At 37.5% G+C, this 14,303-nt stretch overlaps 1 protein-coding gene and 1 pseudogene across 3 annotated transcripts in view; one reads left to right on the plus strand and one right to left on the minus strand.

The window, feature by feature from the left end:
• Positions 1 to 465: 465 nt before the first annotated feature.
• On the minus strand, positions 466 to 5,138 carry LOC125411847 (large ribosomal subunit protein uL4 pseudogene; annotated as a pseudogene).
• A 6,582-nt stretch (positions 5,139 to 11,720) lies between these two features.
• The window catches only part of LOC125411804 (vomeronasal type-2 receptor 116-like), a 59,071-nt gene continuing 56,488 nt past the window's right edge, over positions 11,721 to 14,303 (plus strand). For all 3 annotated transcript variants that reach the window (XM_087910135.1, XM_087910129.1, XM_087910130.1), the window contains exon 1: positions 11,721 to 11,917. In XM_087910135.1, coding sequence (XP_087766261.1) covers positions 11,721 to 11,917 — 197 coding nt within the window. The remainder of the gene's footprint in view (positions 11,918 to 14,303) is intronic.

The following is a 14,303-nucleotide window of genomic DNA, read 5'->3' on the forward strand; positions in this document are numbered from 1 at the left end:
CAATCTGTATTCCAGAGTTCCACTGAGCTCACAGGCATAAAGGTTGGTGTTGGGGCAGTGTGGTATGGGATAAATCCCAGCTCCCATCTCCCCTCAGTATTCGAGCAATCTGTGTTCCAGGGTTCACTGAGCTCGCAGGCTAAAAGGCAGGTCATTAATACTTTTTCTGCCTGAGTTTTTGGGTCAGAATAGCTATGAACAGATGAGCAGTCTCCGCCTATGTCTGACATCTGTAGTATCCCGTAAACACTGGAGATAGCCTGAAAATACCTCAATGGAATGAAGACTGCATATCACAAACCTATGCTTAGTGTTACATCAAATGGAGAAAAATTGAGAACGTCCATTAAAACATGGAAGGAAGATACTCATTCTTATGTCTTTTTTCCCCTGCATCTTTGATCAGATTTTTATTCAAATAGGCTGTCTCTATTTGCTCTATGGAATGAAAAATTTTTTAATAGATTAAGTAACAGACATTTTCTCTTCTTTTGTTGGTTTCTTCTGTACTGGCTTTTTCTCAGCTGCTGGTTTCTTGGTAGCTGCAGCCTTTTTTTCCCTGTAGGCTTCTTCTGCTTCTTGACATCCACAGGCTTCTTTTCTTTCTTACTTACTGCAGGCTTCTTTTCTGCAGTCCCCTTCTCTGCTTTGGCAGCCAGTCCTGCTGCTGTTGCTGCTTCCAGTTTCTTCACCTGAAGTTTGTGATTTCTGGCCTGGCGAATAATGGTATTCTTGCACATAGTCTTTGCAGAGGGTTCAGCTTCAACATGATTCTCAGGTTCTTTGGTGGATTCTTATTGAAGACCTTATGCTGAATCTTCTTGTGTGGTGTTCAGAGGGCTCTCTGAATCTCGAGACTATTCAAGATTCTGCCAAGGTCTGTGTTTATCATCTTATGCATGGGAAAGTTATAGCTATTGTTGAGGGTAGCAGCCTTAAGCCAAGTGCCATACAACTTATCTAACTTCTGCAAAGCACTTTCAGTCCAAATGCAGAAACGTCCCACATGCCCACTAGGAGCAAGTTTCAAAATGTTCCACTTGCTGACATTAAGCAGAATAATACCAGGGATGTTTCTGAAGGCTTTGATGATACTATTATCTTCACTATAGATGAGGCAGGGTGACCAGCACTGAATATGTCGTCGATTTTTCGTTTTGTCTTTGCCAGCTCTCATTTTCTGAGAGGCATAGGATTTTTTTTTGATGTCATTCCGAGTTTTAAGTTTCTTTTTTTAAATTAATGTATAAAAATTTCCACTTCCATTTGTTAAAGATGCTTTCCTTCTTCCATTGTATAATTTTAGCTCCTTTGTCGAAAATCAGGTGTTCATAGGTTTGTGGGTTAATATCCGGGTCTTCTATTTGATTGCATTGATCGATTTCTCTGTTTTTATGCTAGTAATAAGCTGTTTTCATTACTGTAGCTCAGAGTTTGAAGTCAGGGATGGTAATGCCTCCAGAAATTCCTTTATTGTATAAGATTGTTTTGGCTATCTTAGGTTTTTGTTTTTCCATATAAAGTTGATTATTGTTCTCTCAAGGTCTGTGAAGAATTTTGTTGGGATTTTGATGGGATTGTGCTGAATTTAGAGATTGCCTTTGGTAGAATTGGCATTTTTTCTATATTGATTCTACCCATCCAAGAGAATGGGTGGTCTTTCCATTTTCTGGTGTCCTCTTCAATTTCTTTCTTCAATGACTTAAAGTTCTTGTCAAATAGATCTTTCACTTCCTTGGTAAGAGTTACCCCAAGATACTTTATGCTATTTGTGGCTATCATGTAAGGTGAAGTTTCTTTGATTTCCCTCTCTTCTTCTCTATCCTTTGTGTATATGAGGGCAACTAATTTTTTTGAGTTGATCTTGTAACCTGCCACTTCACTATAGTTATTTATCAGCTGTAGGAGTTTTTTGGTAGAGGTTTGAGTTCACTAATGTACCCTATCATATCATCTGCAAATAAGGAAAATTTGACTTCTTCCTTTCCAATTTGAATCCCCTTGATCTCCTTATTTTTTCTTATTGCAATTGCTAGAACTTCAAGAACTATGTAGAGGAGATATGGTGAGAGTGGACAGCCTTGTTTTGTTCCTGATTTTAGTGGAATGGCTTTGAGTTTCTCTCTATTTAATTTGATATTAGCTGTTGGCTTGCTATATATTGCTTTTATTATATTTAGGTATGATCCTTGTATCCCTCACCTCTCCAAAACATTTATCATAAAGGGGTGTTGAATTTTGTCAAATGCTTTTTCCACATCGAATGAAATGATCATATGTTTTTTTTTCAGTTTATATATATGATGGATTACCTTGATAGATTTTTGTATGTTGAACCAGCCCTGCATCTCAGGGATGAAGCCTACTTGATCATAATGGATATTTTTTTAATGTGTTCTTGGATTCTGTTTGCCAGAATTTTATTGAGAATTTATGCATCGATGTTCAAGAGTGAGATTGGTCTTTAATTCTCTTTCTTGGTTGTGTCTTTGTGTGGCTTTGTAATCAGGATGACTGTAGCTTTATAAAAAGAGTTTGGCAATGACTCTTCTGATTCTTTTATGTGAAACACGTTAAGGAGTATAGGTATCAGCTCTTCTTAAAAGTTCTGATATAATACTGCAATAAAACCATCAGTTCCTGGGCTTTTCTTGGTTGGGAGATTTTTTTATGACAGCTTCTATTTCCTCACAACTAATTGGTCTATTTAAATTGTTCACCTGATCTTAATTTAATTGTGGTGAAAGGTACTTATCTAAAAACAAGTCCATTTCTTTTACATTTTCCAACTTTGTGGCATATAAGCTTTTGTAGCAAGACCTAATGATTCTCTGAATTTCCTCAGTGTCTGTTGTTATGTCCCCGTTTTCATTTCTGATCTTGTTAATTTGCATGTTTTTTCTCTGCCTTTTGATTAGTTTGGAAAAAGGTTTTTCAATCTTGTTGACTTTCTCAAAGAACCAGCTCTTTTTTTCATTAATTCTTTAGATTGTTTTCTGTATTTCTATTTTGTTGATTTCAGCTCTGTTTTATTTCCAGTCTTCTACTCCTCCTGGGTGAGTCTGCTCCCTTTTTTTCTAGACCTTCTAGCCATGCTCTTTAGTCTCTATTGTGAGCTTTCTCCATTTTTTAATGTGGGGACTTAGAGCTATGAACTTTCCTCTTAGCACTGCTTTCATAGTATCCCATAGGTTTGGGTATGTTGTGTCTTTATTTTCGTTGAATTCAAGGAAGACTTTAATTTCTTTCTTTATTTCTTTCCTGACCCAGGGGTGGTTCAGTAGTTGACTGTTCAGTTTCCATGAGTTTGTATGCTTTCTGGGGGTAGAATTATTGTTAAATTCAAACTTTATTCCATGGTGATCCAATAAGATACAGGTGGTTATTAATATTTTTTTGTATCTGTGGAAGTTTGCATTGTTACTGAGTTCATTGTTCAATTTTCGAGAAGTTTCCATGAGCTGCAGAGAAGAAGGTATATTCTTTTCTATTTGGGTGGGATATTCTACAGATATCTGTTAAGTCCATTTGATTCATTACCTCCATTAATTCTCTTATTTCTCTGTTAGGTTTCTTTCTGATTGACCTGTCCATGGGTGAGAGGGGAGTGTTGAAGTCTTCTACTATTAGTGTGTGTGGTTTGATGTCTGTCTTGAGTTCTAGTAATGTTTCTTTTACATATGTGTGTCCTTTTATATTTGAGGCATAGATTTTCTGGATTGAGACATCATCCTGATGAATTGTTCCTGTTATGAGTATAAAATGTCCATCTCCATCTCTTTTGATTGATTTTAGTTTGAAGTCAATTTTGTTAGAAATTAGTATGACCACACCTGCTTGTTTCTTAGGTCCATTTGATTGAAAAACCTTTCTCCAACTCATCTACTCTGAGTAGATGTCTGTCTTTGTGGTTGAGGTGTATTTCTTGTAAACAACAGAATGTCGGATCCTGGTTTCTTATCTATTCTCTTAACTTTTGGCTTTCTATAGGTGAATTGAGTCCATTGATATTAAATGATATTAATGACCAGTGGTTTTTAACTCCGGTCATTTTTTTTTGGTAGTAGAGTTTGTGTATATCCCTTCTTTGAGTTTTGCTGGTGAAGGGTCGATAGATGTCTGAGTTATTGTGGGCATTGTTGGATTCCTTGGGTTGTGATTTTCCCTCTAATACTTTCTGTAAAGCTGGATTTGTGACGATGTATTTTTCAAATTTATTTTTATCCTGGAATATTTTGTTTTCTCCATTGATAGTGAAGGAAAGCTTGACTGGGTATAGTAGTCTGGACTTGCATCCATGGTCTCTTAGTTTCTGCAGTACCTTTATCCAGGACCTTCTGGCTTTCATGGTTTCCACTGAGAAGTCAGGTGTAAGTTTGATAGGTTTACCTTTATAAGTTACTTGATATTTTTCATTTGCAGCTCTTAATATTCTTTCTTAATTCTGTGTGTTTTGTGTATCGATTATTATATAGCAAGGGGATTTTTTTTTGATCCAGTCTATTTGGTGTTCTGTATGCTTCTTGAACCTTCATAGGAATATCGTTATTTAGGTTGGGAAAGTTTTCTTCTATAATTTTGTTGAATATATTTTCTGGGCCATTGAGCTGTAATTCTTCTCCTTCTTTGACCCCTATTATTCTTAGATTTGGTCTTTTTATTTTGTCCCAGATTTCCTGGATGTTTTGTGATGAGAATTTTTTGGATTTGCTGTTTTCTTTGATCAGAGCGTTTATTTTCTCTATGGTGTTTTCAGCATCTGAGATTCTTTCTTCTATCTCTTGCATTCTGTTGATTATGCTTGTCTCTGTCATCTCTCTTTGTTTATCTAGATTTTCCCTATCCAGCCATCCCTCAGTTGGTGTTTTCTTCATTGCCTCCATTTCAGTTTTCAAGTCTTGAACTGTTTCCATTATATGTTTGATTGTTTTTTTCCCTTGGGTTTATAGGGTATGTTTTACTGATTTACTCATTTCTTTAAAATTTTTGTTATTCTTCTCATCCATTTCTTTAAGGGAGTTTTCCACAACCTGTTTAAGGGATTCTATCGCTTTCACAATGTCAATTTTTTCTACTTCTTCTGGATTAGGGTGTTTAAATCTTCCTGTTGTAAGTTTGCTGGATTCTTGTGTTATCATGTTTTTTTTTTTCAGGTTGTTGGAAGAATTCTTGCATTGGTGCCTGCCCATCTCTTCTTTCACATGCTCTCTGATGGGTATTCTGGTACAGGATTAGGGCCCCTTGCTGGCCAGGGACCTTGCAGACAAAATGCCTTCCTTGCTGCTGGCAGGCTATTGTAACAAAGGAACTCCCACCCGGTTGCACTCACCACACAGTCTTAGTGCTCAAACAGGCTGAACTAGGGTACTTGTTGCCGAAAGTGACATTCTTTCCAGATGACTCCCCCTTGTCAGAGTTCACCGTTATGAGGTGATGGACACATGCCATGATGAGGAGAAGAGAGGGCCATGCTCTTTTCAACCTGACTGCTCCTCTCATTCTTATGTCTTAAGAGTAAGACTTGCTCAGAATCTTCTAAAACTATGAGTCCAGAAGAAGAACAAAAAACAAACAACGAAAGAAGGCAAATTGTTTTGCCAAAAGATGGTATAAACTTGTACATGAGATGGTCAAAACTCCCTGAGTGTCTGTAGAAGGAGCTAGTAGGCTACCTTCTGCTGCCTAGCTCACAGCTAGCTTTACCCAAAATAATTACCCAAAAGCTGTATTCTTTTAAACAATGCCTGGTCCATTATATCTAGCCTGTTCTTAGCTAACTCTCACATCTTAATTACCCCATTTCTAATAATCTGTATATCACCATGTGACTGTGGTTTACTGGGATGAGTCTAACCTATGTCCATCTCAGAGAGGAGAGCCATGGCATCTGCCTGACTCTGCTTTTTTTCTCCTATCATCCTGTTCTGTCTACTCCACCCACCTAAGGGCTGGTCTACCAATGAAAGTAACACATAGACAGAAGACCCTCCTACAAGAAGTATCTCTTAGATCTAATCAATACCATCAGGAAAATAGGAGAATACAAAATCAAGTCATAAAATATCATTTCTGTGTACAAGGAATGATGATCCCGAGAAAGCGATCAAGAAAATAACCACATTTACAATAACTTCCCCACCATAAAATACCTGAGGATAAATGCAACCAAGGAACTTAAGGATCTTCATGGTGAAAATTTTATAACACCGAGGAAAGAAACAAGACAATGGAAGATGAATCTATGTCTCATGTTTATGGGTTGACATGATCAGTATTATAAATTAATATAATTTGTATATTATTATATATAATATTATTATATATTAATATAAATTAATTCTTGTTATGTTACAAGAATTATCTAAGATTCTATGTAATCTCCATCAAAATTTCCTGACAAAAACCATAAATAGGCAAGCAAAATTCAAATATTCCAACAGAAAAACAGATACCAGACAGGTCAGGCAATGATTAGCATAAAGAACAATACTAAATGTATTAAAATTACATGTATATTCATGTGCCTCATTTATAACCTATGTCTTTAGTATTAGAGGACCAAGGTGCTGACATTATACTTCAAGTAAGCAAAACAGAAAACACATAATTCAATTCCGCAGGTGAATCCAACTGACCTTTGGTCAAGTTTCAAAACATCCAATGGAGAAGAGATGTTCTGCTTAATAAATTCTGGTAGCACACTAGATGAAGGGTATTAGTACCTAGAATGCATAAGAACTAAAAACTGATTATCAAGAAAACAATAGCGAAATTAAAAATGTGGTACAGAAATAATCAGTGAATTCTGAGAAGATGAGACACAAATGACTGAAAAACACTTAAAGAAATCATCCTTGGCTGTCACAGAAATGCAAATAAAAACTATTTTGAGACTTTCTTTTACACCAGTCAGAATGGCCAGGTTCAATAATACAAATGACAGTGCATACTGGTGCAGATGTGGGAAGAGAACACTTATTGGTTGCTTGTGAGAGTAAAATCATGTGCAGCCTCTATGGAAACCAGTGTGGCAATTCCTCATGAAGCTGTGAATGTATGTACTTCAAGGTTCAGCTATGCCACCTTTGGGTACATACTAAAAGTATTCTACATCTTACTTGTTCATCATTTTCTTTTTTTAAATTTATTTTGTTTTGTAAAATAAGAAAACAACTATGTTCATAGCTGCACTATTTGTAATAGCCAGAACATGGAAACAACTTAGGTGCCCCTCAAAAGAAGAATGGTTAAAGAAGGTGTGGAACATATACACATTAGAGTTCTGCTCAGCGGTAAAAAACAATGACATCTTGAATTTTGCATGCAAATGGATGGAAATAGAAAACGCTTTACTGAGTGAGGTAACCCAGACCCAAAAAGAGGAATATGGTATGTACTCACTCATAAGTGTTTTCTAGCTATAGTTAAAGGTCTTTGAGTCTAGAATTTATGATCCTAGAGAAGCTAAATAAGAAGGTGAACCTGAAGAAAATCATATAGCTATCCTCCTGGATAGTGGAACTAGGAAAGATTGCCAGACAAACTCGGGTGCATGGGGGGTGGGGGAGTGGAAGTAAGGGAAGATGGTCAGGGAGAGGGGAGAGGGGGAGGATTGGGGATGGCTTGGGAGAATGGGAGGTGGGAGGGAGAAAGGATGGCTGTGGGAGCAGGGAGGTTTATATCTCAGCTAAGAGAGTCATTTTAGGGTTTGCAAGAGACTTGATTCTGGAGGGGTTCCCAGTAAAAATTAAATAAAAAAATAAAAAAAATAAAAAAGCTAAAAAAGAAAGAAAGAAAACGCTTTACTGAGTCAGGTAAGTCAGACCCAAAAAAGAGGAATATAGTATGTATTCACTCATAAGTGGATTCTAGCCATAATTAAAGGTCTTTGATCCTATTATTCGTGATCCTAGTGAAGCTGGATAGGAGAGTGAATCTGAAGAAAATTCAGGTAGTTTTCCTCCTGGAGATTGGAAATAGACAAGAGTCCCAGGTAACCTTGGGTGCTTGGGGGGGTGGGAGGGTTGCTGGAAGGGGAGAGGGTTAGAGAGAAGGGAGCAGGGGAGGAATGGGGAATGCTCGGGGGACTGGGAGGGGGGGGGGAGGGAGGAAGGATAGATATGGGACCAGGGAAGAATATATCTCAACTAAGGGAGTCAGTTTAGGGTTTACTAGAGACTTGATTATAAATGGGATCCCAGGTCCAAGGAGAGATCCCCTGATTGTTCTCTGGATAGAGGAGAGGGTGCCTGAACTGGCCTTGGCCCATAACCATACTGATGAATATTTTGTTTATCACCATAGATCCTTCAGCTGGCGATGGATGAAGATAGAGACAGAGACCCACATTGGAACACTGGACTTAACTCCCTAGGTCCAAACGAGAAGCAGAAGGAAAGAGAACGTGAGCAAGGAAGGAAGGCAAGATCAGAGGGAACCTTCATCCGACGAGGGATGGCGATACAGACGGAGACCCACATTGGAGCACCGGACTGAGTCCCCCAAAGGTTCAAATGAGGAGCAGAAGGAGGAAGAAAATGAAAAAGAAAATCAGGACTGCGAGGGATGCGATCACCCACTGATACAAGGGGACTGATCTCATGAGAGTTTACCAAGGCCAGTTGTCTGGGACTGAGCGAGCATGTAATCCAGCCAGATTCTCTGATTGAGGTCGGATTCTCTGAATGTGGCTGGCCCGGAGTCTTTCTGAAAAGCCATTGACAATGACACTGGGACCTGTTTCCTCTGCATATACTGGATTTTTGGGATCCAGTCTGTTTGGATACTCACCTTCCTGGACCTGGAGGGAGTGGGGAGGAGCTTGAACTACCCACAGGGCGGGAGACCCTGACTGCTATTGTGGATGGAGAGGAAGGAGGGGAGGGAGTGGGGGGGAGTGGGAGGGTGTTGGGAGGAGGGGCGGAAATGGAGACTTTTGTATTTTAATAAACTTTGAGAAAAAAAAGAAACTATATTTTTTCATTTTACATACCAATCTCAGTTCTCGCTCCCTCCCCTCCTTCCATCCCTCCCCCCTTTCTTCCACCACACCCCTCATCCACCCCTCAGAAAAGCACACTGCTTTGGGGAAGGTCCAAGGCCCTATTGTATCTCTTATATCTAGACTGAGTAAGGTATCTATCCGAAGAAAATGGGTTCCCCAAAACCAGTACAAGGTTACTGGATTAAGACTTCTCTTACTCATATTGAAATTAAGATTAAAGCCTCACAGGATTTATTTGCACATAATGGGCTTCTCCTCAAACTAGAAGAATTAAATGATGTCATTAACAAAAGTTGGGTCATCAGACTCCGGAAATGCCTATTTTTCACAGACTCAAAACAGAACAGTGTATGTGCATGTGTGTGTATGTGTATACATAAATACATATATTTTAACACAAAGAAAGTAGGATAGGTATTATTTGGGATTTGAATGCCTGAAAGAATTTGGGGTACTCTGTGAAGCCAGTATGAAGAAAATATCACACCTCTCTCATAAATTGAACACACACACACACACACACACACACACATTATAAAGTGAGAAGGAATTTGTTCGAACTGAGGAATAGAATTGGTAGTAAGATGAACAACATATGTGGGTGACAGAGGGGCAAATACTGAGATAGGTCATTCAACACATTTGTGAGTGTGACATAATGGAATCCTCTAGGATATTTATTAATTAAGATAATAGTAATTGTTAAACATAAAACAAAGCTGGATACCACACCAAATCTTTACTACTGGAAATTGCATTTTCATTTTTGAAAGATAATTTATTGGTCTTGAGGTAGATTTCTAAATTTCTGAGAAACTCCTTTGCAGGCCTTTGGGACCATACTCCTCATATTTGGTCACCTTGAACATCTTAATACAAGGGAAAGTGATTATTATTATTACAAATTGAAATTCCATGTCATGTTGTTATCCATGGGAGGCCTACTATTTTCTGAATAGAAACAAAGAAGGAGGAGATTGGGGTTAGAGGCAGATGGGAGGTCAGGGAAGACTGAGAAAAGAGGAAGGAGATGAAACTGTAGTTGGGATGTAAAATAAATAAATACATAAATAAGAAATTGAATTTGTTCTGTGTTCATATGAAATTCTCTTCCTGTCATATACTTCTTTGTCACATCTTAGCCCTTTAGGACAGCTCATCACAAAACCAGAGGGCACACCCTTTCATGTGTTGATCTTTGAAAGTACAGTAAGCTCCACATGAGAACACTAGTCTTGTTTGCCTCATATCAAATGCTAAGGAAGTCTTATAAGCAAGCACAGAATGACTTGCCTACTTTGTTCTGCTTTTCTTGCAGTCCATACCCACTGAAAGAGGCTCATCTGTTCACACTCATCAAAATGTCCTCACGCTGGCAATGCAGGGTCTAGAAAGCAAGCAAAGGAGATAAATTGGAAAATTGTATAAGAAGAATTTTTACATTGAATCCAGGGTTATTTCACAGTTTTTATTTGCTTTGTAGATTCTCAGCAAGACTTCAAGGCCACTACCAGAAACTAAAATGAGCAAAACACTATAGGCAGTAACATATAAAGCAAATCAATTTGGTCAAAACAAATAAGTGATTTGTGAAAACTGAGGCTCATGGAGGGAGATCACTTTTTAGAAATCAAGTACTTGCCTTATCTTCACTTCAATAATGATTGGTTGGGAGGAGGAGTGAGAGATATTATTTAGCATTTAAAATGCTGTACATGAGATCTATAGGTATCTTGTTGAATATTCAAAAACATTTTTGGAATGCTGTAAATTTAACTGATTCTGAGATGATTTGGATTGTTGTAGAACAGTAGGATTCAGTAAAATTTTCATTTATGGCTGATTATTGGTTCTCAAGACTATGGAAGCACAGGATTTAGTTAGGTATTCTGTTACTGTCAGTCGTACAGTATAGGTCCCACTGTGCAAGCTGTGTGGAACTCAGTTTTTCTAACCATGAGTCTGTTTTTCCCTGACAAGGGCTTTGTGAAAGAATTCCCAGTGTGTGGGACCTGTTTCCTCTGCATATGCTGGATTTTGGGGATCCAGTCTGTTTGGACGCTCGCCTTCCTGGACCTGGAGGGAGGGGGAGGGAGCTGAAGCTTCCCACAGGGCAGGAAACCCTGACTGCCCTGGGGGACGGAGGGGAAGGAGGGGGGAAGTGGGGGGAGTGGAAGGGTGTTGGGAGGGGGGGCGGAAATGGAAACTTTTATAATTTAATAAAATTTACTAAAAAAAAAAAAAAGAATTCCCAGTGTGCAGCTAGGAGTTTTGACTTTGTGTGTTTTCTGAAACATGGCTGCATGCCTCAGTGTGAATTATCTAACAAAAATCCACTGACATCATTTCCACAGGCATCAACATAAAAAGATTGCTCCAGCAGTCCTGGGACTAAATTTCCTCAAAATAGCATCCTCTAAGGAGCCTTATTTTCTACAAAATTAAATGATGTCATGAAACTACCTGAATTCTCCCCATATATATTTCTCAACCAAATTTGATCACATGGATATAAGGTGCAGAGCCACAAGGGAAGAATGTGTCCAAGATTCCTCCAGAGGCGAGGAATCAATTCTATATAAGGAATCAGGAATACACGCAAGCCTTTATTTTGGCTGCAGAAATAGAAGCAGATGGGAATATGGTTGCCCATAAGATGCACTGATCTGAACAGCACTTCACAACATACTTTGCCCTGGCTTTGAGTAAGACAAAGATGTTCACTTTGATTTTCTTCATCTTTCTCCTGAATATTCCACTCTTTGCATCCAGGTTCACTCATCCCAGGTGCTTTTGGAGAATGAAGCAGAATAAAGACAAGGATGGAGACTTGGTGGCAGGTTGTGTTTTCATTCTTTCAACAGTACAGTGGCCTGTGGAGAAAGATTATTTCAACCAGATTCTGAATATACAGTAAGATCCTTTGAATTTTCTAAGTAAATGTCATCATGATTATTTCATAGGGACCCAGAGGATAAGAATTACAGCAATGTTTTGAATCTTTTGTTCTCTTATTTTAATCTGCACACCAAGAAACAACCCCAAATTCTTTTAGAGACCCAATACTATTTTTCTACTTTCAACTTTTCCAGGGAGTGTTCTGTTATTTTCCCAGTTACCTTCCTACTTATAAGACTGAAAACTGAGTGAAAAGGGGATTCTATAACTTGGTACATCATATATATATATATACCTCCTTTTGACTGTTTCCATAACAGAATATGCAGTGATGTCTAACTGAAAGAAACTCCATTCTAGTGAATATCAGCCTAAATGAGTGCAACTAAATTGCTATTTATTAGAGTCTGTGATGACCCTTTCACCACCATGACAGCTTCAAATGCATGTTCCAGGGAAACTAATATGTGTGGCACTCCTGGCTCCAGAGAGTTTTTACATAGATATTCAGTTACTCTCTCAGATGTTCTGCATGTGGTCACACTGTGCCATCTAATGCTGCATAAAGAATGAAAGTAGGAGACCTGCCCTCTGTAAACTTCTTATGTGATTCTGTTTCTCCATACTTCGCTTATGTACAGTTATTATTTTCACAGTACATTTCCCCACTGTCTCTTTAGAGTAAAGAAATACATGGAGTGCAAATGATATGTTTGCATTCTTTGAAAGGCGAGTTGTCACTAACGGTGGTAACTGCTTACTTTCCTTGCCACTTGCCTCCATGACAGCTGTGGCATGTGATACTTGGCAACACTTGAGAACGGTTACCCACTAGCTCATCTTTACAATTATTTAAGAATCACCTGTCTCTTCTCTTTATGTCTAAGCTGTTTATTCACTGTCAATTATATCTCCCTTATGTCTTACATTCCTCTTGCAATAATTTTATTAATTATTGCTCTTTTTTTTACCGATTTGTGCACTATGCACATTTAACTTTGTGTATTGTTGATTGTTGATTTCAAATATAGCAGTTTAGATTATTAGGCCACCCTAAGAGTTCAATTAATTGTTGTTTCTTCATGTTTAGGGTGCATGAGTTAGTGTTTCAGTTCCATAAGTTGTAATCTCATATTCCTATATATTGTTAGTGAAAAATTTCAATGAATTTTTTCATATGGTAATAAAGAATATTTTAAGATCTTTTTATTTCAAAATGTATAGATAAATATTTATATTTATACATAAAGATACCACAGTGGTAAGAAATCTAATTGGGAAATGATTGTATTTAACTGAGTGCATCATTCAGTATAAAGCATATGTTTGAGTTTGATGTTTATTCTTCAGATGATACATAATTGTAAGAAGACACAAAAGTTATTCTTCTTCCCTTAAACATAAGATAATATGGTATTGTTTTATTCCTAGTAATTTTTTGACTATTCATATTATAAAAATTTGTAAATATTGCCATACATTGTACACTTTATATTATTTTATTTTACAGATATGTAATACTGGCATAAATGAATCTCACAGCAATTTCCAGATGTACTTGGTTCTCAATTGCATGCCAGTGTTGTGTACATATAACTGGAAATGTACACAAAAGATGCTCTGTCCAAGAAAATTTAAGTTGTTCAGATATACCAGATACAATTACATTGACCATACCTGTGTAAATATTAAATAGGTTGACAATATCGAGGTACATGCCCGTAATATCTGCATTTATGAAATGGAGCAGGTGCATCACTGTGCATTTGAGGCCAGCAGCAACTAAAGCCAAGTGGTATTTAAAACCATGAAATCCATTCCCCTTTCATGTCCTATGTGTGTATCTCTCATGTCCATACACAGTGATGCATACAAATATTTACCAAATGGTAAATTGGTATTTAAGTCTATTTAAAAATAAAGCTTTAAAAAAGCATTTTGTACCTTCAATAGATAAACTAGAAAGAAGGAAAAAGAACACAATGATGATGATAGACATGAGGGCATATGTTAACTATATTTTCTACTAAATAAAATGAATTATTAGTATAGGAGACGAACGTTGCCCCAGAAAGACTGCTGTGCACTCACCAGTCATTTTCTGGATGTTTTTACCCAGTTCAGTTTGTTTCATAAAAATTACCAGAATTTTGGCTAATGCATCACATGTATGTTTTATATTGCTCAATGATTTCAAACTGATAATTTGATCGTATTTTTTGTTTTTATGAAAGCCTGTACCCTTGTATTTACATTCTGTGCAAGCACTCAAAAACCAGAGATGGACAGCTGTTTCTAAGAAAGTTGCAAAGGGCTCATTTTACTTATGTGAGATTTACTCTCATGAATTTTTAAAGCTCTTTCAAGCTTTCAGCAACTTCTGTCATTCCAACTCACACAA

The sequence above is a fragment of the Myodes glareolus genome, chromosome 1 (genome assembly GCF_982192425.1).
Source record: "Myodes glareolus chromosome 1, mMyoGla1.1, whole genome shotgun sequence".
In the NCBI taxonomy this organism is placed as follows: Eukaryota; Metazoa; Chordata; class Mammalia; order Rodentia; family Cricetidae; genus Myodes; species Myodes glareolus.